Source organism: Gracilinanus agilis, chromosome 3, assembly GCF_016433145.1.
Source record: "Gracilinanus agilis isolate LMUSP501 chromosome 3, AgileGrace, whole genome shotgun sequence".
NCBI lineage: Eukaryota > Metazoa > Chordata > Mammalia > Didelphimorphia > Didelphidae > Gracilinanus > Gracilinanus agilis.
The window spans coordinates 259,909,027-259,934,571 of record NC_058132.1 but is presented as its reverse complement, the minus strand read 5'-3'; the positions used below and the strand labels follow the sequence as shown (position 1 = coordinate 259,934,571).

At 33.9% G+C, this 25,545-nt stretch overlaps 1 protein-coding gene across 2 annotated transcripts in view; it reads right to left on the bottom strand.

Moving 5' to 3' along the window:
* Positions 1–25,545, bottom strand: part of GRB14 (growth factor receptor bound protein 14) — a 155,466-nt gene that overhangs the window by 37,926 nt on the left and 91,995 nt on the right. For both annotated transcript variants that reach the window (XM_044666557.1, XM_044666558.1), the window contains one exon: positions 17,511–17,667. In XM_044666557.1, coding sequence (XP_044522492.1) covers positions 17,511–17,667 — 157 coding nt within the window. The remainder of the gene's footprint in view (positions 1–17,510; positions 17,668–25,545) is intronic.

Below are 25,545 nucleotides of genomic sequence, written 5' to 3'. Positions count from 1 at the left end.
TTTGATGTCAGTTATACTTTAACACTATTGCTATATCAGTTATAAAATAAGTGTGATCACAATCATAAGCAAGTATATAGGAAATGGGCAGCTAAACAGAATCAGAACTAATGTCAGGAAGATTCATTTTGCTGAGTTCAAATCTAATCTCAGACACTTACTTACTAGCTGTGTGACTCTGAGTAAGTCTCTGTTTGCCTTGGTTTCCTTATCTGTAAAATGAGTTAGAGAAGGAACTGGCAAACCACTCTGGTATCATTGCCAAGAAAACCCCAAATGGGGTAATGAAGAGTCCACTACAACTGAAATGACTGAACAACAACAATAAAAAAAGGAAAACATACAAACAATTCTTTTCTCTACATCTTTGCCATTCTAGAATAAAAATGTTGCTTCTTCTAAAGTAAATATACTTTAACAATTCAAACCACAAAGAGATGATAGCTTTTACAGGTTTAACATGGTGGTGAGGAGGTGGGGAAGGAAACAAGCATTTATGAGGCATTTACTATAAGCCATGTACTATGTAAAATACTTTACAGATATAATTACATTTGATCAATCACAGCAGCCCCTCAAGGTGAATGCTATTATCCTCGTTTTGCAGGCAAAGAAACCGAGGTAAAGAGAGGTGGAGTGACTTGCCCAGGGCCAGAAAACTAGCAGGTTGTTGGGGTCAGATTTGAACTTAGATCTCTCTGACTACAGGGCCCAGTGTTCTATCCACTATGCCAAATTCAAGAAAAATAATTTAAACCCTAAGAAAAATTAAATGAGCTATCATAAGGAGCCTTCATAATCACCATGATGCATAATTAATTAACCAGTGGTTCATAAGACTCTCTGCTGCTGCCACACTCCATACTTTCACAACTTTAAAGGCCCCCAGATTCAGTGAAATAACCAATGAGTTATTTGACAGAAATGAAAAGTGGAACAAAATGGTATTTGTTGATCTTCACTCAAAATGTATGATGTGAGTTCTGGCAGATCAGAATTTAATAGATTTTTTAAGGTAAATAAACACATTCACTCTAGGTTAATTAGAATGTAAATGTTTTAAAATAAATGACGAAGGGTAGGGGAGAAATATGGGAGAAATAAGAAGAAACAAAAAATGACAAGATATAAAGAGAAGAAAGCACTAGCAATGTCAAGAAGTGGTCACTTCAAACAAATAGACATAAGAGTTAAGTGGCTAAGTTTAAAACAAACACTGTCATTGCAGGTAGAATTGTGGAGGGGAGAACAGATCTTGGTCTCAGTCCTGCTATGAAGTTGTTCATAAAACATTTGAAAAGTACCATACTATCAGGATTTGTTGTTGTTGCTATTGTTCAGTTGCTTTATTCCTGTGTGACTCTTTGTGATCCCACTTAGGCTTTCTTGGCAAAGATACTGGTCTGGTTTGCCATTTCCTTTCATTTTACATATGAGGAAACTAAGGAAAACAGGGGTGGGTGACTTGCCCTGGGTCATATAGCTAATAAGAATCTGAGGCTGGATTTGACCTCGGGAAGATGAGTCTTCCTGACTTCAAGCCTGGCACTCTCTCCTCTGTACCCTACATTAGGGCATTCTAAAAGTAATCTTTAAGCTACAGTATTCAGTGTTTATAAGAGCGTAATCAATTTAAAAGAACTCCTAGATGGAATGATCCATGTCTTTTGATGAGTTTGAATTGAACAAATACTGATAATAGAGCTTTCTTTTAAATTTTCAATTACTAGTCTGTCTTCTTTCACTCTTCTTCCTACTACTTCATAAAATCAATGTTCCCTAAGGCTTAGTCCTTAGTTCTTTCTTCTTCTCTGCCTATACTCTCCTTTGGTACTCTATATCAACAATCAAGTTCCATGTAAATGGTTCTTACATCAAAATATCCAGAGGTTGTTTCCACACACACACACCCCAGTTCTAGTGCTGTACCTCTAATGTCCTATCGAATGGGTTTGATTCCATTTCCACTGGCACCTCCATCTCAACATGTATGAAAGTAAATTCACTCTATTTCTCTGACAAAATAGCCCCTTTCTGGCTCGTCAATTTCTGTAAATGGCAGCACCCCTCTCTCACTCATGGACTGTGTTAAAAGTCATTTTTGATGTTTTCTGTTTCTTCACCCCACACATACTCATAAACACATCTAATCCACCAGCCCCAATAATCCTTCCTTCCAAATACCTCCTTTGTTCTTCCTCTCCTTCCATTCCACTTTCATTACCCTATTTAGGTTTGAATGCTTCCCACTCAGACTACTACACTAGTTTCTGAATTAATCGCCCTGCCTATAAGCCACCTCACTCTCTAATCTGTTATACAAAATCTTCAGATTGATCTTCCTGAAAACTCATTTCAGCAAGTGCTCACAATGTAATGGGCACTGCACTATTTTGGGTAAAAATTTTTAAAAGACCAAAAAAATACCCTCCTGGAGTTTACATTCTTTTTGGAAAGTATAGAGAAACCATTGAAGATAGATAAAAGTATAGGTGGTAATCTTGAGGAGTATTGAACTAGAAGAAAGGCTCCTTAGAGAAAAGTGACTTAAAGAAGCTACAAATTCTAAGAGTTGGATTTTGGGAGGGTGTTTATTCCAGACAAAGGCAGCACAAAGGCAGAGAGACCAGAGATGAAGTGCCATGTACAAGGTAAGGCAAGTAGGTCAGCACTTTGCATATAAGATTTGAAACATAGAAAGAATCCCAATTGTTAAGAGAGTGAAATACTAAATAGGGGAAATTTATACTTGCTATCAGAGGCAAAAGGGAGTCAATGGTACTTATGGAGCAGGGGAAGTGACCAGGTCAGACTTATACATTAGGAAAATCACTGTAGGAGCTGAGTAATATAGATTGGAGGGGAAAAAACTGGAACAAGAAGACCAAGTAGAAGGCAATTGCAATAGTCTAGGCAGAAGGTGATAAGTACTACAACCAGTGGTGATTGTGTGCACAAAGAAAGAACATATTGAAAGAAATATTTTTTGAGGAAAAAAATTACAAAATATGGCAATTGACAGAAAGAGGAGTCAAGGATGACACCAAGTCTGTGATCCTGGGTAACTTGATGATAGGTAATCTCGCTAACAGTAATAGGAAATTTCATAAGAAGGGTAAGATTTGTAGTGAAGTTAAAGAGTTATATTTTGGGACAGGTTGGGTTTGAGATGCCTAAAAGACATCCAGTTTCGAGTGTCTGACAGGCAGTTGGTAACGTAGGAATGGAGCTAAGAAGGAAGACTAGAGACAAATACAAATACAAATTCTGTAGTCATCTGCACAGAAATGAAAATTGAATCCATGGGAACTAAAGAGATAACTATGAGAATGCAAAAGTAAAAAGGTCCAAGGGCAGAACCTCATTTAGAGGAAAGGACATAGATTTTGAGCTAACAAAGGCAAAAAAAAAAGCCATAGAGGTAGGTGAACCAAGAGGCTGAAGTCACAAAAACTCTGAGAACAAAGAATATCAAGGAGAAGGCTGCCAGTAGTCAGTTACAGAAAGGTCAATATGGATAAGAAGTCCAGCTAAACTTCTCAGTTTGGCATCCTAGGTTTTCTAAAACCTAATACTATCAATTTTTCCAGTCCTGTTTCCTCCCTCTACATTTTTCTACACCCTCCAAACAACTATTCATTCACTTTTTACTCATTCATGAAAACAGTATATCTTTTCAGTCTTCGTGGAGTTTTTTTCCCCCATCTACCCCCTTACATGGAATGAAAAGTTTTCCCTTTCTCTTTTTCTACTTAATCTCACCAGCCTTAAATCTAATTTCCCCATAAGATTATACCTGGTAATCCTATTCAACTAGAAATTATCAATCACATTCCTGATCTACAATAGCACTTATAATGGTTACTCATTTGGTACTTACATAATACCATATAGCATCCAATACATTATAATTACTATATTTCAGCATCTCTTATCCCAGGCAGACTATATCCTCCTTAAAAGCAAAGACTATTTCATACTGACATAGAACCTCATACTTGTTTCACAAATGTTCGTAGATTCATAGATTCAAAAGGAAAAAAACTCCACAAACTATTACCAAGGAAACTGGCAAGGGATTGAGAGTGTAGAAACAGAAAAAGGAAGGAATCTGGATTCCAACTGAAACCAGGCAAGATGCCAACATATGTAAACCATAACTTGATGTAAATTTTACATAATTTATTGAATTTCAAATTCAATCAAAAAAGAATAAAATAAGTGCTTTTTTTCAAATGAACTACTTTTAGTAGCTATCATAATGTATTTAAAAAGGAGAATTATTTGTGGAAACCTTAAGGGAACACTGCAGAAACTTGCATTAATAGGTATTGGTTACCATGCACATAAAAAATCCAGTATAATGGCCCAGAAAGTAGAAATCAGTGGAGGAGAATGGGAGATATTATAGGTCTAAAACTCACTGCTGTTTGAAATGTACACGTTCTATTATTGACAATCAGAACAATTTTCAGGTACTCCTACAATAAAAAATTACAATCAGTCTACTATGGAACAGGGAGTAGTATGTGAAGGTAAGGAGGGAAAAATGGAACAAAGCCTGTCAGATTAGTAGAAATCTAAACCTTTATCGTATCAGTGATGAAAATTATGCAACTAGCTTTCAGGTTCTAGCAAGAGATTTAGTAAACTATATGGCAATGGTAAATAAGGAGGAAATGGGGTCAAAATGGCAACAATTTGAATTTATCCACCTTAATACATGAACCCTTCAGAGGTCAAAAACACACAAAAGAAAACTTTACATAAACTTATAGGGAATGTCAGAATTAATCTCTTTCTTGCCAGGTGTGGTAAGGTAAGTGTAAATTTATAGGGGTCATTTTGAATCTGAAAGAAAAGAAATCAACTGATTTTTACAGTTTTACAAGCATGAAAGATTATACCCATCAACGCTAGAGGAAAACAACTATTTAGCTGTTCATAAAGTAATGAGTGACTTTAATGTGCCACTTATAAAATCACTCATTATTTTATAGTCATGGTTTATGTGCTATATTCAAGTTAATTTTTAAACTGTTCAGAAGTATTTCAGTCACATATTTTTGAAAAGTTTGTTTTAAAAGAAGGCTGTAAGGAAGTTTGACAATTTCAGCAAACTGGAAAGCTATTTTCACTTATTCAAATAGATGTATATGGTGATAAAGGAAACTGTTTGATGACTAGATGGTTCCATGGTAAAGTTACATATTTCCATCGTATACCAAACATTGAGGTTACAATGTTGAATATTTAATTGTAAAGTAAACCTTAGGAATAATAACAATCCCATAAAGAAAGAAGACTGTGTTTTACAGCTTTAGTTAAAACACTGTGACGCAGTATGGATTTCATACTTCCTTCTAAGCCATTTGCAAGCCTCAAGAAAATAGAGCAATATGTGGGCAGAGAAAATAATCAAGGCCGTGCCTTATTATGGATTCTATGGGAAAACTAAGTTAGAACCATTAAATAATACAAGTAGCAATTTATAAGAGGAAATACAAAAAAAAAGCACCAAACAAAAAGAATAGTGTTCTAAACTAATTTTCCCATTTCCTAAAACCTTCATAGAAATTGTAGGCTTATTAGTATTTATACAGTTATATTAAAGAACTTAACTTACCCAGATAAAAACCACATAATATAAAAAAGGAGTCTACAGCTCTAGAGCTACTGGCATTCAATGGATAGAAAAAAACTTTGCACAGGAAGCCTATATGCTAACAAACAAGATACATCTATTAATAACTACTCAATTCTAGATATAAAGTCCTTGGAATCCGAAAAAAGCAGTAAGCCTCATACTTCACAAGTTCAAACTCTATTAATGATGTCAACACAGGGTAAGTTTCTTCCTCAATAGTTGTATAACTCTGGGCAATTTATTTAACCTCTCTTTAGTTTCCTCATCTGCAAATGAGGATGTTGGTCTCAATGGCCTCAAAGATCCCTTTCAGCTCTAAATCTGTGATCTACAATTATCCCAAAGTACCTAGAATTCCAAGAGTCATTCTTTGTGAATAAAAATTAATATTTAGATTCTAAATTGAAGCCCCAGGTCGGTATATAAATAGGAGAATGAAAAGGTAATGCATAAAAATCTTAAGAAATATCTACTTGAATCCATAAAAATCACTACTAGATTTGGAATCAGAGGTCCTAACTTAACCCTAATTCTACTACATACTGATTTTGTGAGCTCAGACAGGTCAAACTTCATGAGTCCCAATTTTCCTCATCTGAAAAATGAGATGCTTAGAGTGATTAGATGGTCTGTCTAATGTGCTTTCCAGCTCTAATTCTTATGACTTTATAGAGGGAACTCCTAAAAGAAAGCACACCAAGGATAAAACTCAAAATTATAAAGTGCCTTGAGGTTTACAGAAAAGGGCATTCCCCCGACAACAATCCTATGACACAAACAGAGAATACAAATCTGCACATTGCCATTTTTCAGATAAGAAAAATTTCAGCTCAGAAGGTTTGGATTACTTTGTCCATAATTTTATAGCTAGGAAGCAAAAAGCTAGTGTTCTAACCCAGATCTTCTAACTTTTCATCTTCCCACAGTGAAAAAGCAGCTGAGAAGGAGGAGTACATGCATTACCATATTGAGCAATTTAATCTGGAAATAAAAGCTTCTCAGGATATCATTCCATCATAGCCCAGACCCTCCAAAAAAAAAAAGATTCATAATGGCTCTGATTCACCAAGGCAAATTTTAATTATATTCAGCTAATTGCAAATAAAGCAGGCAATTCTAGAATACATTTTAAAAACATTTCTGTAAAACATGGCTTAAAAGGCTCATGAGTAAGCTTTTGTAACTAGAAATTTTTGTTTTCTGGAATAATTTATCAGCACTTCCAGACCACGTTTTGCTGTGGGTTAAAGTGAAAACTTGGGAGAACCAGTCTAAGCTTATTTGAAATCTTGTAGTGTATCATATTTAAATTCTAGATCTTGGCCATATAATCTCTGAATATCTCAGTGTCCACATCTGTAAAACTAAAATTGAGGTCCCTAACTACTGTAAGGATCATATCAGACAACAGTGCGAGGTGCCAAGCCTCATAATGCTACCTGAATGTCCATTAGATGCCATTCTTGGTTATAAGCATCAATACTATATGTGATCAGGCAGCATGTCTAAAAGAAAGCAAGCATTCAGCCTTCAGTGTCTTTTTGTTGTGTTCCATGGGAATTTGTGTTCGTGAAATATATATGGTGCAAGAAAATGCAGGCTGGCTTCCAGTGATATAAGAAATAACAGTAACCATCTAGTGTATCGAACATTTAACAGCCTAGGTAAACATTTCAATTTACTTTCACGATTGCCCTGATCATATATGTGTATCTACATATAGATGTATACATAGATATACATATTGACACTTATGGAAAATTAAATTATTATTTTTTATTACTGATAGTTAATCAAAAGCTGGTTCTGACAGGGGGAAGGGTAGAGAGAACATGAGGACACAGGGGATCTGAGAATGTAGAAAGAGGAGCCTTGAAAAGAGACAAAGGGCAAAGTTTGACAAAGTCTGTCTGCTTCTCAGTTTTACCTAGGCCTAATCCTGAGGGTCAGTAAAAAAGAAATAATCAGGGCTACCTGGAACACTGAATCCCTCTCCCTACCTTTCATTCTTTCCTCTTTGGTTCCTACTGAAAAATCAAGTAATGGTTCAAAAATATGGTTTTTGAAATTAAAAAATCTCCCATATATCACCACAAATTAACATCACAACTAGGTACATATTTGCTTCAAAACAAAAAGACATCAAAATACATAATTATAATGTAGATATGAGGAATTAAGAGAAATGTGGAAAGATTTCTATAAATTGATGCAGAATGAAATAAGTAGAAATAAAAGAACAAGATACAGGATGATTATAATAGCAATGATGGAAAAAATCACTAAAAAAGAAGTTAAACTTGTTTAAAGTACTGAAAATCAATAAAGATAGTCCTCCAATGTGAGAGATTAAAATATGACTCCTCCTCCAAGACCCACAAATAGAGATACTGGAAAATAATGTTGTATGTATGGTCAAGAAATATGCCAGATGCTTCTATTAAATTATTTTTGTCACAAGGTATGGTTCAGATTAGACAGGGATAGGGCATAAAATAAATATGATGTAAAGATAAAAAGCATCCACAAAACATTGTTTTATATTATAAAAGTTCAGAATGAATATCTTGATCAATTAGTAGAAAATATGAATGCAAGAATATCTCATCTGAAATTATCATAACAATTTTTGATTTCTTATTTTTTAAAAGTCTCCCATCAGGTTTAAATACAACATAAAAATTCAATATTTTAAACATATTGAAATATTTTCTGATAACTTCGGAGATACAAACCTACCCTGAAAACATTCAGTACTTTAACAAAAGAAAAAAAGAAAAACAATTACAAATGATTTTTTCAACATATAATAAAAACAAAACTATATTTATTCTATAAATTCATTCTACTATATACATTTTTGTCACAAAAAAGGGTGATAGACATCTCTAACCAATTTAACAATAGTTTAAAAATTTGAAAAGTTTCTATTTTATTTCTGGAGCACTAACAAATTTACTTTGAAGTTTCACAACCTACTGTAGTTTTGTGGCAACAGAATGAAATACTATCAAATGGAAGTAACTATATGTAATTCTGTTTTCTATTTAATTTCTGAAGAGAGTTTTTCTTTAAAAACAAAAACCTGTTCCTTCTGAAGCTGTTGATTTAGCTTCAAAGTCTTTTTTTTTAAAACCTCAATCCTCCAGGAATAGAAAGTGCTCACCTGTGACCTTCTGCCTGGGTTTCTTCACTGAATCTACTGAAAGTACAGCATGGAGCTCAAATAGAAATCTGAGTCCCCACTCTTCTCTTCACTTGATAAGAGAAGAAACAAAAGTGGCTTTTTACCTCTAATTCCCCCAGAAAACAATTCTTCTTACACCTTTGTTATAGGAAACTCCAGGAGACAAATGGTCCTTGTACTCCCATATGCTAGGGGGAAACTATATAAATTTTTTTTCAGTCTCATTTTCAGATAAAAATGAACAGCCACCTACCAAACAAAACAAAAATGAGAGAAGCCACGGTCAAAAAAACGGCTCAATTTCTGAAGGGATTCTTAACCCAACAGTACTTGCTAATAGAGGCAATATCACCAGGAAAATTGCCACTGTCAAATTTAGTAGAATATTTGCTGTGGTAGGTAAATCTTTATGCTAGGGACTGGCATGTGGTCTGTCCTTTAGCAAATGGTCTACAGCCCTCTCTCAACTTAGGCACTGTAACCCGTTTCACAATAGAGCCTTTAAAAAGTATTCTATAAATCCCACCTCTGCCTCAAATCCTTTCTTTCTTGACCATTAAGAGCAGCCTGCTATCTAGACTGAACAGACTTTGCTCCCTGGTCCCCTCAATTAAATACTTATTATCATTGATATAAATGTATTTATATTTGACATGCTATAAATACTATCCATTCAGATACTAACTTAATATTTTCTCCTCTTTTGTCTAGAATGCTCTGGATTACATATCTGTAACAGTATTTTTAAGAGGGTAAAAGTTAGGACAAAGGGACCAGGTCTTTGTACATGAGCACAATCCAAATGAATAAGAAGGCATTTAATTATTATTTTTGCTTCTACTGATGGTCACACTGTCAGAAACATGAGCAGTATGGAAAGCCAGAAAACCAGTTCAAGAAACAGATCACCAAATTCTGTACTATTTGTACATGTAGAAACTCACCATCATAATTCCAATAGAAGAGTACTGCGAACCTACCTCTTTGCCATCTCCGTGAATTTCTTCTTCCTTAAAGAAGTAGTCATAGACAACTATACAAACAAAAACTATTACAGGAAAAAGCATCCGGTAATTCATTTTGGCTGTTAAAATCACTAAGCTAAGAAGTTCAGTGTTCCTGTGTTACAATGAATTCCTGGTGAAGTGACTCCTGAGTAGTCTGAATATATGTGCTTGATAACTCAGGCTAATTGCCTCTGTTTCACGCTGTAGCTTCAATTAGGAAACAAAACTAAAGGGAGGCAACTATGGATCCCATTAAGTTCCAGATGACTTCTTTGAGATTGAAGTTCTCCTTCCTTGGATATTGCTAAATAAGAGCATGAATGTGCAGCCAGGGAACTACAGTGACATCCAGTGGATATAAGGTAACACAGACCTGTTTCAAAGCTAGGTTTATTGAAGCAAGAGTTGAAATAGCTATATCTATATTTTTGTAGTTTCTCCATTTAAAGGCTAAAATACCAGCCATGTTAGAACCTCATTATGACCCTATCAGAATGAAGAATCTATCAGGTTAGTAAAAAAAAAAAAAAAAAAAGATATTTGGTAGTTCTACCTGAGATCCTGTCCCAAAAAGAAGCATACCAACATAGTGAAGTCTCATTTTCAAAATTTATAAAAAATTGACAGGGACAACTAGCTGGTTCAGGAGATTAAGAGCCAGGCCTAGAGACTAGAGATGGGAAGTCCTGGCTTCAAATATGGTCTCAGATACTTCCTGAATATGTAACCCTGGACAAGTCACTTAAAACCCACTGCCTAGCCCTTACCACTCTTCTGCCTTAGAACCAATATACAGTATTGATTTTAAGATGGAAGGTAAAGGTTTATAAAGAAAAGAATGGATTCAATTTGATAATTTCACAATTCATAAATGTTCAAAGAATATGAATAGGCAGACCTCAGGGGAAGACATCCAAGCTACCAATAGCTGTATGGAAAAAAAATCCTCCAAATCACTAATAATTAGAGATACAAATTATCACTCTCAGCAGATTGGTAAAGTTAAGGGGGGAAAAAAAGGAAAATGAGAAACATTGGAAAAACAATAGGAAAATAAGCACATTACTACTCTGCTGATAGAGCTGGGAATTGGTCCAGCCATTCTGGAAAGCAACTTGGAACAATGCCAAACCGGCAGTATTATCAAATACCAGTTTATAAAAATTCTGATTTTTTTCAATTTTGCTGAAAAAACTTCAGTGATTTCCAGTTTCTTATAGGATAAAATGTAAATTCTTTAGGTTGGCTTTTAAGACTTTCTATAATCCAGTTCTCAGCCATCTTTTAAGCTTCATTTCATACCACTCTGAATTCTGTATTTTAGGCTAATAGAATACTAGCTATTCCTCAAACTTGAGACTGATTTCTGCTTCCTTTTATTTGTAGGCTGTCCCACATGCCAACAGTATAACTCCATTTCCAAATCCAATTTTCAGAATCAGATTTCCACCTCACTTCAGGGTCTTTCCAAGCCATGACCTACTGGGGCCATCTTGAATTCTACCCCCCTAGAATCTTGGAACTATCCAGGGTTCAGCCAGGCCAACTGTTGTCTTATCATGCCTAGATCTTTCACACTTCTAGTCCCTTTCCATAACAAGCCAGCTCACACCTTATTGCTACGGCTTTGAAACTCCTCTTTTATACACTGTTTCTCCTATTAGAATCTAATCTCTTAGAAGGCAAGGCCAGTCTTTCTTGTATTTGTATCCTAGCTTAGGGCATAGCAAGAGCTTAATAAATGTTTTATCTATTTATCTAAACCTCCATGAATTCCCTTATTCTTATTCTATGCCCTCACCACTATCCTACTATTTTGAATGTTTTCTCCCTTAATTATCAAGTTCTACACTTATCTGTGTATGTGTAAGCAAAATGACATCTAGTGGTTATAGCACTGGACTAGCTTTGAGGAAAATGATCTTGAATCTTGGAAATCTATGTTTAGATGAGCACCTTGTGAGAGATTTCAGCAGAAAATTCTGTAGAATGCATCTCACTTAATCAGAGAAGTTCTGACAAATTACAAAGTCTTTCATTCGTGTGAACTTTATGTGAATATGTATATGTGAATATATATGTGAATATAAGTGAGGTGGAAATCTGATTCTGATATATATAGGCTATGAACATTATGAAGTTTATTTACAGAAATAAATCAAGAATTCATTATCTAGTTCAAGGGCATTTACTGTTGTTTATACATAATTACATTTAAGAAAAATACAGAATTACCTTCATTAACTAAAAAAGATAATAGGAAAAAATGTCAAATTTGATGCTGCTATCCAACTGGAAGATATCTGCAGAATTATTTATAAGCTATGCAAAAGAACTAATATACATCACTTTTACATTTGGCAATGAAGTAAATAACAAGTTAGCACAGTCTACTTTAAAAAAACTTTTATGATGAATATTATGGAAATGGGTTCAGGTGATGATATATATATATATATATATATACACACACACACAAATATATTTATATATTTGTATAACCTGGTGGAATTGCTTGTCAACTCTGGGAGAGGGTAAGGATGAGAGGAGGAAGAAAACATGAATCATGTAACCATAAAAAGTTTTTTTAAAAAATATTTTTATGCTTTATCACCAGGTGTAAATTTTTTACAATAAAAAGATCTATAATTTTATTCCCAGAGGTTTTAACCTGGATCAAAAAGCAATATGTACATGGCAACACTGGACTCCTGGCTACTCCATGAATAAGACATACCACCTTTTAGGTCTAGGCATTTTCTCTGGTTGTTCTCCATGCCTGAAACACTCTAGCTCCTCAACTTTGTTTGCTGACTGACTTCCCTGCTTCTCTGATGTCCCAACAAAAATCCCATCTTTTATAGAAGGCTTTTCCCAATCCCTAGGGCCTTCTCTCTTTAACAGATTCCCATTTAAAATAGATAAACTTACTTTGCACATACTTGTTTCCTAGGGGGCAGAGGTTGTCTTCTGCTTCTGTCTATGCTCCCTATTCTTGGCAAAATGCCTAACAGGTGCTTAATAAATGTTTATTGATTAACTATAATCACATAAAATAACTTACGTATGGTTCCAAAGCCTCTATTAGGTCAATTTTAGGAATGATTATTGGCTCATATCCTTTATTTTAGCAGCTTCCAGAAACAAAACCAAAATATTTTAAATGTATCTATATTCTGTTAATGCCTATGAAAAGAATCTAAGTTTTCACTTTACTTCATATTAAAATCTCAAAAGTACATGGTCACAACGAAAAAGGGTATCCACACCATAGAAGGAACAGAGAGAGTCTGAATGCAGATTGAAACATACCATTCTTCACTTTATTTCCCCAAGAATTTTTCTCTAGTGTAAGCAATATGTGTCCTGTTTCACAATATGATGGACAGGGAAATATGTAGTATGATAATATATGTACAGCCTATTTCATATTACCTGCCTTCTTGTAGAGAAGGGAGAGTAAGAGGGAAGGGGGAATAAAGACTGAGACACAGATTTTTGGACAAAACTAATGAAATAATTTGTTTCTCTAAGATAAGCATATTTATTATAATTTATTACATATTTATAAGAAAGCATATGTACTGTTATATATATATATAAATATACTGTTATGTATAAATGATATGTATCATGTTACATAGTATATTGTTACATATTTTAATAAATAAAAATAAATGGTAACCAAAAAAAGGCACATGAAAATGATCTACCGAAAAAAAAAATTTTACACATGAGGCAGTGTAGAATGGTGGTAAAGAGAAATCCTTTTAGTCAGGAAGACCTGGGTTTAGGTCTTGCATGTGACACATATTGGCGACTTGGGCAAGTCACTTCCCTTTTCAATTCTCAAGCAATTCTATAAGACTATAATTTGATAGAAATATACATTAAGAGCTTTAAAGCTGTTCATGCTCATTGACCTAGCAATCCCATTACTAATATTAGACCCTAAGAGCAATATTGAGAGGGCAAAAAGCTGCATATATATGAAAATTTTCATGGAAATTGTGTTTGTTAAGACAAAATAACTCAAAATAACACAAATAGATTGTGACATTAGAATGTAATTGATTGTATTATGATATTAGAAATGATAAATATTGGAAATATAAAGGAACTATATGAAGAGACAAAAAGAGAATAATAACATAACTTTTAGATTTTTTAAAAAGCTACAAAATCAAGAGAAAAAAGAATTAAAATAAAACAAATCCAAAGGGAAGTCAAAAGCAGAGAATGTTTATATTAGCACACATATCTAATTTATATATTTTAAACAAATTATAACAATGTGAAGTTTGTGGTTTTGCACATAATTTTTATGCATTTGTTTAGTTAAATTTTTGGTGGTGGTATATCTAAGTATATAATATATAAAATAAAATAAAATAGAAGTTTCAAGGACTAATGATTTTTTAAAACCTTACATATAGTCAATAAAAGCAAATTTCTGCTTTGGTCATGTCCAAAAGAAAAAAGACTATAACTTGCAATGCAGATTTTGATCTCTACTGTCAGGGGAAATTTTTTCACTAGAGTTCCCTCCACCAAAGAAATCACAGGTCCTGTCCAAAAAATGATTTTGTGTATGTGTTCACATGTCAAAATAATGTACATTTTTATATGTACACACACATATATATTTGTATGTATGTGTGTACATTATATATATATATATATGTATATATATAATATTCTCTCTCTCCCTGCCACCAACCCAGGATAATCTCCCTACATATACTCTTGATCTTTTCTCTTTGATTCAACTATAATTCTCTTTCTCTCTAATCTTGAATTTCTCCCTTTTCTACTCATTTATTCCCTAGTGATTATAAACATATTCAGGTCTCCCTCATCCTTAAAATCCCTCATTTGATCCCACTGTCCTCTCAAACTATCATTCTAATATTCCTATATATCTTTCTGCATTCCCCCCTCTTCCCTTTCAGAAACTACTAGAAAAAACTGTCAACACTCACTGCCTAAACGTTTCACTCACTACTCAACCCTTTGAAATCTGGCTTTCAATTCTATTACTCAACTGCAGCTGCCCTCTCCAAAGCTATCAATGACCTCTATATTGTCAAATTGCCTTTTCTCAATCTTCATTCTTCTTGACTTCTCTGCAGCACTTGAAATTGCTGACAAGCCTCTCCTGATGGATTCTCTCCTCTCTGGGTTTTCATGACACCATTTTCTCTTGGTTTGCCTCTTAGTTGTCCAAGAACTCTTTTTCAGTATCTTGTTGGGCCACAATCAACATGCCCACCTCTAACTATGGGTATGGCACAAGGCTCTGTCCTTGGTCCTCTTCTCTCTTTGCCCGCTTTGGGTTAACTCATCAACTTTGATGAGTCCAGTTTTCATACTCCCAAGATCTAGATATCCAATCCCACTCTCCTGTATTCTGAATTTCAGGTAGCTAACTGTCTGTCGGCCAGGCTAGATGTTCTAAAACACAGTATATCCAAAACATAACTCATTATCTTTTCCCAAAACACATCTCTCTTCTGAATATTCTTAATACAGCTGAAGGCATGACTTTCTAGACACTTGGCTCTGAAATCTTGGTGTCATCCTTACTTTTTTCACTCTCTCATCCCATATAACCAATCACTTGCCAGAATTTATCAATTCTTACCCAGTATCCCTTTGATCCATCTTCTCTAGAGAGGCAGCTGGTATCACAGTGAATAGAGTACAAAGCTGGAAGTCAGAAATATCTAAGTTCAAATCTAGCCTCAGACAGTAAATCACTCCGTGAACTTGGACAAGTCACTTAATCTCTATTTGCCTCAGTTTCTTTTCCTGAAAAATGGGGATAAATAGCACCTACCTCACAAGGTGGTTGTGAGGATCAAATGAGATATTTGTAAGAAGTGCTTAGCACAATGCCTGAAACATAGCAGGAATAATATAAATACTTTTTCCCTTTTCTCTACCTCAGTCCCACCTTTCCCACCTTCAATAGTCTTCCAATTGGTCTCCTAGCCTCAATTTTCTCTTCTTTCAGATGCCTGCTCCACATAGTAAAAATGCTAAAGCACAAGGCTGAGTACAACACCCTCAATAAAGTCCAGTGGCTCCTTTTTAACCTCTAGGATTCAATCATGCTTCTTTAGTTTGGAATTTAAAGCCTTCATACCCTGGCCCTAACCTAACTTTCTATTATTAATATACATTATTACACCTCCCCAATTTACTCTCCAGGTTTCATTAAGTTGGCCTGTTCCTCACATATGACACTTGTCTTGTCTCTCTGTACCCACCTCCACATCTTATAATCCCTCGTTTCCTTAGAAGCTCAGTTTAGGAACCTAAACTAGACTTTTCTTCATCTCACCAGCCAAAAGTGCTTTCCCATACACATACAAAAAAATTTTTATATTTATATTACTTTGTAATTTATATACTGTAAGATTAAAATTAATAACCAATAACTTCAAGTATTATATTTTATAAAATTTATTAATAATTATTAATAATTAAAATTAAAGTAGAAGAAATAAAAAGGCAAAAGTAAAAGCCTGAGTAAAGAGTTTTCCCAGCCACATTAGCAGGAAAAGTGCACGGTGGGGTTGCACACAAACTTTATCTCCAAAACGTGAGGATGTAACGTGAGAATGAAAGCGGGATGCTGGGAGAGAGAGTTCTGGGGACAAGATTCCAATTATACAATACTTACTAAATATATCATGTCTTCCCTAATTGAATATAAATGGTTTCATTTCTATATTTTTATCTCAAGTGAAGTGCACAGTGTCTAGGACACAGGAGATGTTTAATAAATGCTTGCTTATTTACTGACATTCCCTTCACATAACAGCTGGGAAAATATATGCTTTAGCTTTTTGCACTGTAAACTGAAGTAGCAAATGGGGAAACTGCCAAATCATTTGATAATATTAAAAAAATGCCCTCAAGAGCAGACTAAGGGGCAACTACATAGCTCAACAGATAGAGTGGTAGTCCTGGAGATGAGAGGTCCTATGTTCAAAACCAGCCTCACCCACTTTCTAGCTTTGTGACTCTGGGCAAGTCATTTTAATCCTTATCACTCTTCTATCTTGGCATCAATACTTATTTAATTCCAAGTCAGAAGGTAAGGGTTAAAAAAAAAAAAAAGAGCAGACTTGGCTCGGAGAGGTATTCCATTTATTAAAACCATATTGGAACATGCAGTTAAGATTTCTTAGCATCTACCACCAGGATAAAGCCCAGCAAGAGCCCAAATTATCACTTATCTCATTGAGATCCCTACATGTTCTTACTAGGTTACCAAACAAAGTTATAAAACTTATTTTTCCAGACCTATAATATTAGGAACAAGTATCCGTCAGTTTAGAATTTCCCCAGATATGTCAATGTTTTGGTTCAAGGAAGTAATTCAAGGAGCTAAATCTTCATCTAAAGAAAAGATGGGAGATAAGTTTGCAACACATTAGTCCTCTACTGAAATCAATGCTACTTTTTGTTAAATGCTTTTAAGAAAAGTTACGGTGAGAGTCTATTCACTCTGATCTCACCTTACATCTTCCACAAATTGTGTTTACCTGAAGAAGAATCTTCACCACGTTAAAAGAGAAGGAAGAATATTTGTGAGATTTAGATGTTCCTTATGAAATTATTATTTGTTTAATGAAATGGAAATCCAGTTCTCTCTTACCTAAACCTATATGAGGAAGGTGTTCAATAAGAGTCCAGCTGTTGTCATTGATGTAATGATTCTTGAGGATTAACAACTGGCAAACATCTCTTGCTGTTGTATCACTTGGGACTTCCAATGCTCTGCTGGTGCCATCCTCATTGTATACTTTAATTACCTGTGTGAGCAGAAAAGGGGACACATGGCTAATATAATCTGACCAAGCACTAGTTATCAGAACCATTACATCAAGTGAGTTGCAAAGAAAATGCTCATTTAAGTTATTTGTCTATTTAAGCCTTTATTTAAATGTGTACTCTGTTCCAAGAATCATCATTCCTCTGATGATAGGATTTCATTTATCTTCAGATAACACTACTACAAAAGGCTTAAATATAATATTTAGTACTATCATCTGGATTATTTTACTCCACATAAAAGATTTACATGTAGGAACAACCCACCAAAAATAAGGAGAATTGTCCAAAATGCATTCAGCTAGTAGAGAGAGAACCTTGAAGCCAGGAAAACCTGGGTCAAGAGCTGCCTCTGATACAGAATGATTGTGTGACCCAGGGCGGATCTGGAAGAGAAGCAGTGCTCTGGGCAATTCTTTAAGATTATAAATTACAGGGAAGGTGGTAGCCTAAATTAGAAGGGTTTCTTCCCCTAGAAATTCCCTATACCAATCAAATACTAGATCCTATCACTATCCCTATCACCATGCTTACATTTGTCTATTTCAGACATTCAACTAAGGAAAGGTGCTCTGCCCTTTTAGTTAAAGAAACATTATAAAAGTGTTAACCAACAGTAAAAACAATGTACAGAAAAATAAGGAAAAGCTTATATTGACATTATTAAAATTGTGCTATTTTCTACTCCCTGTCCAAAAGAATAATCAAAAGAAGTCAACAAAAATGATTTTTAAATATTCAAATGAAAAAAATAATTATTTAGTTTGATTTCTACCAATTTTGCTTTCAATTTTGTGACATATCACAACTGATTAGACATTGTAATGATCACTTTGAAAAAAAATTCATGTTAATGATAGAAAGCAATTTAGTGAAAATTTAAAGTTTGTAACCCAGAAAATGTACCAAACACATAGTAATCAGTGAATAATTTGAATTGCCTAATGTTTAAACAATCAAACTAGATTCCAAAGCATATCTTATTATCCCTTTCTCCTAACTGTGAAGTTAGCATTTTATGTTTTCTGGCTAATTATGTTTCCTAAGCATGTGACTAAGCAAGCCATTCCAAAGTTGAAATTCAATCTATAAAATAAGGAGTATCTCTACCAACTCCTTCATAAAGTTGTGAGTAAAGCATCCTTTAAACTTTTGAGATATATATGTACATATATATGTGTGTGTGTGTGTGCAAGCTATTATAATACTTATTGTATATGTATATTTTTAAAGTTCAAACACACAAAACAATATCCAGTGTTATATTGCAAAACTGTGACCTATTTACTTCTACCTTTTGTCAAATACTCTTTGCATAAACTTGAAGAACTAGTAAAACAAGAATTTAGTTTTTTGAATTTGAATACCTTTATTAGCCAAAATCAGTGGTATTTAATTCAATTAACAAGATAATAATTTAAGGCTTGTAGTTTTTATGGAACTTTGAGGTAGTATAGATTCTTTAAAACAAGAGAAAGTAACAAGTAGTAGGGGCCAGCATTCTTTCTCAATTTTCTTTTCTGAGTTATTTAGATTTAGTACATCATTCTTTGGCAATAAGTACCACCAAAAAAAAAAACACCAAAAATGCTAGATTTGCTATATTGGTTTTCTATTCACTGAACAAAAATTTCATCCTTGGCAAGGTCATGTATTGTTTCAAAGTCCTACTGCCACTGATAACAAATCATGCAAAACCATACTACAGTATACTCTTTCATATTTACATATTACCTTTATAATTTCTGTGTTCTTTGACAGTACGTATAATTTTATAACATATTCAATCTGTGGTCCACCATAAGCTCTAACATTAAGTTAATCCACCAGAAATTTTCTGCTGAACTGGTAATTCTCATATTTTGCCACTGCCAAAGAATTCATCATCTCTTACCAATCCACAAGGGATGAATCTTTCCATAATTAGCAAAATCTTTCCATAATTAGCAAGGCTAGTTCTCAGACCAAACCATTGTCACTGAAACTGAACTCTAAGACTTTCCAGTATGCTAAACTCAATAATTCCTTACTCATTGTTCCTTAGAGAACCAAAGCTATATGGTAGGAAATGACAAGAACAATGAGGATGGAAAAACACATCAAATTGCTGCAATCTGCTCCACCTGAAGGGACACCCACATTAATGAGGTAACAGATCCCTTGAAGTAAGTAAACTGATCCCTTTTACATTCATGTTTGGGTGTGTTATTCCCACCCACCCCCACCCCAATTATTCCATTTCCCAGTTGGCATTTATCCAGCCAGGTTTTCAAAGCTATCTGGACTAAATCACACACATATTTACATCTGTGTGCTGGTATATGAAGAGAGAGGCAGAAAGAAAAAAACAACAAAGAAAAAGAGAGAAATGGGGAGCAAAAGAGTCAAAAAAGGCCACATCAGAGAAACAAGAGTGACAGAGACAGAGCAACAGAGACAAAGAAGGATCAGAGAGACTGACTGTAACAGAGACAGTAAATGACAGAGACAGAAAGTGACAGAAAACAATAAAAGAGAAATTTGTCTTAAATTGACAAGAATAGGGGCTAAAGATGTTCAGGAAAAATGGCCTTTTATTTGAACTACAGCTAGAACATCGATGTCACTGAATCAAAACTTCTATATGAAGTAAAGCTGTCTTTCTACATGATGCTTATTCAAAGACATAATTCTGTCTTTTACAGATAAAACTCTATTCCAGTAAAATTCTATATGAATAAATGGTTTACTCTCATCTTAAGAGTATGCCTTTGAAAGAAAATACTCATTGTAGCTTCTTGTCACTCTGTCTTTCTCAGACGAAAAAGACAGATAAAAGAAAATGTGAACAAACAGCCACTGTCCCCTTGGAGTTGTAACACAGTACAATCACACAGAAATCAGGAATAGCCTGATTCTTGGCAACTCCTTTTTAAGGTTCAAACTTTCACAAAGATTACTCATAATTAGAATGTTCTATAGTTTTTGTCATACTTTTTTAACCCATTTTAAACTATGGTCTTCTATTTCTTCTATATACCAAAAAGTGAAAAGAAGCTTAAGTTCTCATGTAATCACATCATATAATAAAGAAGTCACACGTTTTCCAGTACAATAACCTAGACTGCTGTATAAAATGGTTCTGTTTAAGACAAATATTATTCATTTTAATCTTTCCACTAAATCATCAGAGATTGTAAACCAACATAACTATCCAGCAAATGTTTGGATTTCACCTAAAGAAGAATAAACTTTCCTTGTTTCAACCGGGAGTGAAACTGGTCTTTCAAGAGAGGCAGGGCTATGATAAGAGCCTGGCTAGCATAACTTATCAGTGTAAATAAAATTACTGCCAAAGGCCACTAGTCAGACCATCCACTAACCATGTTCGGTATCTCCCAAAAGTCATAGTCATAATAGACATAATAACCTTGACCTTTGCAACACTTTGTAAAGTCTTTTTTATTTTTAAATCTGGTATGAAGAATGATATCCAGGAATGAAAAATAAAAATGCAAATAAAGAAAACGAAAACAAGATACTTTACAGCAGACTAGTTTTAAAAATAACTGGCAACAATGTAAAAAACAAAAAGGAAAATGTACAATAATTATTTAGGAAAAGTTTAAAGCTCTTAAACTTGTTTTCCTAATGAAAACATTTACAAGTACAGAATTAATAGTCCTCTGCTTAAGTTATTTTTTAATGGCAATTACTCAATGAAATTATATAGTAAATACAAAGAAATTAAAGAAAAACAAGCAGACGAAAGTCAATCTATGATTATCTTGTTGCTAATGTAAAGAATGTATCTATTTTTAATTTATTTTTCTCTGGGGGAATAAGAAAAGAAGAGAAATTTTGTTTCCTACTTAAAAAATAAGCACTAGGGGCAGCTGGGTAGCTCAGTGGATTGAGAGCCAGGCCTAGAGACAGGAGGTCCTAGGTTCAAATCCGGCCTCAGACACTTCCCAGGGCAAGTCACTTGACCCCCATTGCCCACCCTTACCACTCTTCCACCTAGGAACCAATACACAGAAGTTAAGGGTTAAAAAAAAATAAACACTAACAAACTAGAAGGATTAATGAGCATAAGAAGCAAAGAGGGGAGGAAAAACACAATGATAAAGAATTAAATGGTTACACCAGTGGTTTGAATCAACAGTTTTTATCCAAGGAAAAAATCAAAACTGCCTTTGTGTATTATAATTTTAACATTCTCAAAATCAGATTCTTTAAAAAAGTATTTAAGGATTATGTTGATGTAAGAAAATTACTCAAAATAAGACTACCTGAAATTTGTTCTGAATCTGATCCCATACTTAATCCTGATTTTGCAACTCAATCATAAAAATATTTTTAAGTTTCATAATTTGAGCAATGTTTTTTAAAAAAGCACAGCTTGGCATCAAATCTTGGAAGATCTCTGACTTGTACTGTTTATGTATCTCTGGCAAGTCAATTATAAGTTCTCAATGCTCTATATAACTCCAAAAGTAAAAGATTTCCAGATGGTGCTGCCCTGCACTGGTAGAAGAAGTTTCCTCACTGGAAGTCCTCTATATCAATGAAATCACAAATCCAGTTTCTTTCTTGTTCCCTATTCTACTTCCAAAATGAAGCAGTCTTCAATTAACCCTATTCTTATGTTTCAAATACTGATTTTTATTACTTCTTTTTTTTTAAATAACCCTTACCTTCTGTCTTGTATTGTTCTAGGGCAGAAAAGTAATAAAGGAAAGGCAATGAGTTAAGTGACTTGCCCAGGGTAACACACATAGGCAGTAATTGAGGCTATATTTGAACCCAGGACCTCCCATCTCTAAGCCTGGCTCTCAATCCACTGAGTCACCCAACTGCCCCAGGTCTTTATTACTTTTAATAGATATCCCATAAACCTAAATTTTATGAAGGATTTTTAAAAAGAGGTCACAGTATCCCTGATTCAAACAAATAAAAAATTATCCTAATTAAGGAAAGCAATAACCAAAGAAAATCAGAAACTTTCTTCAAGTTCATGAATTAAGCAACTTGATATTCTCTAATTTGATGGGAAATAATAGATCTGATATAACTAACTTCAGTTTCTAAACAAACGCTTTTAATTGTGTAACATAGTTAATGGCTAGAATGCTATTTTTTACAAAGGTGGTCTCAATAGCTCCTAATGTTTTAGGAAAAGTTACTCTTTTAATGACAATGGTTTATTTGTTGAACATTTGACAATATAAAATTATGTAATTTTAAAAATAAATAAGCAACTCTAAATCACTTTCATTTAAATAAATGACATACTTCATCTTGTGCATAAATGTAAGTACAATTAACTCATACGAATTTAAATAACAATCTTAGACATCAAACAAAGGCTTAATGGAATTTACTCTGTTCAGGTTATTTTTTTAAATCATTTTTTAAGGAACTCCTTAGTTATCTTGCATATCTTTGTCCCTTCTATATAGAGTTATGCATTTAACAAGCACATATTGGGCATTTCTTATGTTCGAAATAACTATTATCTAAGTTCTATGAGGGATAAAAATGTGATTCCAGGCCTCCACTTCTCTAAGTTGGGAAGTTAAGCCAGATATAACTGAAAAAAACTAGAGAACAAAAAATAATTGCTTAATAACAAATCTTTTACATTATGAAAGTTATGGAATTTGGGGAAAAGGATTACCTTACTTTAGCAGAAAAATTGTGTTGAGTAATAAGTTTTGCATTTGAACTTGGACAAATAGTTAAATAGAATACTATATAAGATTCCAACTAAGAGGGTAGCTATATGGCTTAGTAGATAGAGAGCAGAGCCTGGACAGGTGCTCCTGGGTTCAAATTTGGCCTCAGACAATTCAAAGCTGTGTTGTGATCTTGGACAAGTAACTTAATTCCAACTGCCCAGCCCTTACCATTCTTTTGCCTTGGAACCAATATTTAGGATGGATGACTCTAAGACAGAAGGTAAGAGTTTTTAAAAGACAATCCCAACTAACTTAATTTATATGATCTTAGGCACTGCATTCCTTATTTAGAGAATTTTTGTTTGTTTAGATTAGGGCCTCTGAGACCTATTTATAGAAATCCTTCCCAAAACTTAAGTGCCTGTAGTATCTGTTAGAAGTAATGAAGATTAATGTTGGGAAATAAAAGAAGAGGGTTAGCTGAAGAAATACTGAGTTTTGTTTATGCAAGGTGAAGAAGAAACACAAAGGAAATATTAATATAGAAAATTCCTTCTTTCTATTATCTACCCACACTTTCCCCCCAAAGAATTCATTCTTTTTATATTTTCCCATATTTCCCATTTCCTTTTTGAGAAGCAGCATGATATTCATTTAATCCATTTGGAAGGGAGGGATTTTTTTAAAAAATGAGAAACTGAAAAAGCTGTCAATTTCCTTAGCAGTGTTGGTAGGAAACTGAACATCTATGAAAGAATCAGAATACTTCAAAGGAAAAAGGGCATTAAAGTAAAATTTAGAACTAAGACCTCAAACAAAATCAATGATAAACATAAAACTCAGAAGAATTTTTTATCATGTCAAATACAAATCTGGGCATTTTCAGACTTACACATCAAACATATGCAATATTTGTATAAGGCTGAAGTGACATCAATGCTTTATAGGGTCATCAGCTAAGTTTCAATGTACTTCTCTTACCATGTCAAGGCTATCAAATATATACACAATTTTTTTTAAAACTCCACAAATGTTGATGCTTATTTAATCAAATTCAAAACAGAAATTAATAACTTCAACAGCCAAGGAAGAAAGTAGAGATAGACAATGCCATTACTTTTGTCATTTTAGGAAATAATTAGGATACTCTGAGGAATTGCTTTAATGGTTTGTTGTTGAGTATGTGTGAATACATGATTTTCCTGCTCAGTCAGTCAATAAATATCTATTATGTGACAGGTACAGTGTCATGAGAGGAGCATCCATAAAATAGGATCCACTATATAGAATGTTAAAAATGTAATCATTTTCAATGAGCAAAAATCTATTTTCTCTCCCTCCCATAAGAAAAGCAAAAAGAAAACTCAGTAACAAATACATAGTCAAGCAAAGTAATTTCCACATTGACCATGTCCAGAAAATGTAGGTCTTATTCTCTACTATATATATATGCATAATCTCTAATCAAGATATGGGTGGCATGTTTCATCATTGGTCTTCTGCCTCTATGTAGAATATTTCTTTTAAAACCATACCATGGCCTTGAAACTTGGGAAAAATTTGCTTTGTGTATCTGCTGAGATAATTTTTTCTATCATTTCCATTATTTGTAATTAACTTTGTCAATTAGAGCTATCATTTTTGTCAGGGGAGAAGGGGGACCCCAATTTTATAGCTATATAGAATTATAGGTATATAGATTTTCTGGAGTAAGAATTTTCTCCACTGATGTTAACCAGCAAATTATCTGTAAGATATAGTCTTAGGGTAATATCTGGAGCATTGCAAAGTCAGGAGACTTACCCATGGTCAAACAGCAAATAAGTGTGAAAAACAGAACTTGAACATAGGCCTCCCCTTGAATTCAAGATCAGCCTAAGATCTACCATGACAAAATGCTCTTCTATTGTTTCTACTTTTTTTTTAAGTGTATTGTGTGTGTGTCTGTATATATAGATAGCTATAGATATAGATATATAGATATATGTGTAACTTTTCCTAGTCCAATGTTACATTGATAAGAAAGATCTTATTAACTGAACATAACATGTAAATCTAATGTATAAAGAACCCTAATTTTGAAATCACAACACCAAAAAACTGCTTTTCTACCTCAACTTTACAGATAAGGCTCACATCCTAAATAGCCACCAGAGGGAGCCATCACATCCCTCCAGATACAACAAACCCTCTTTTGCT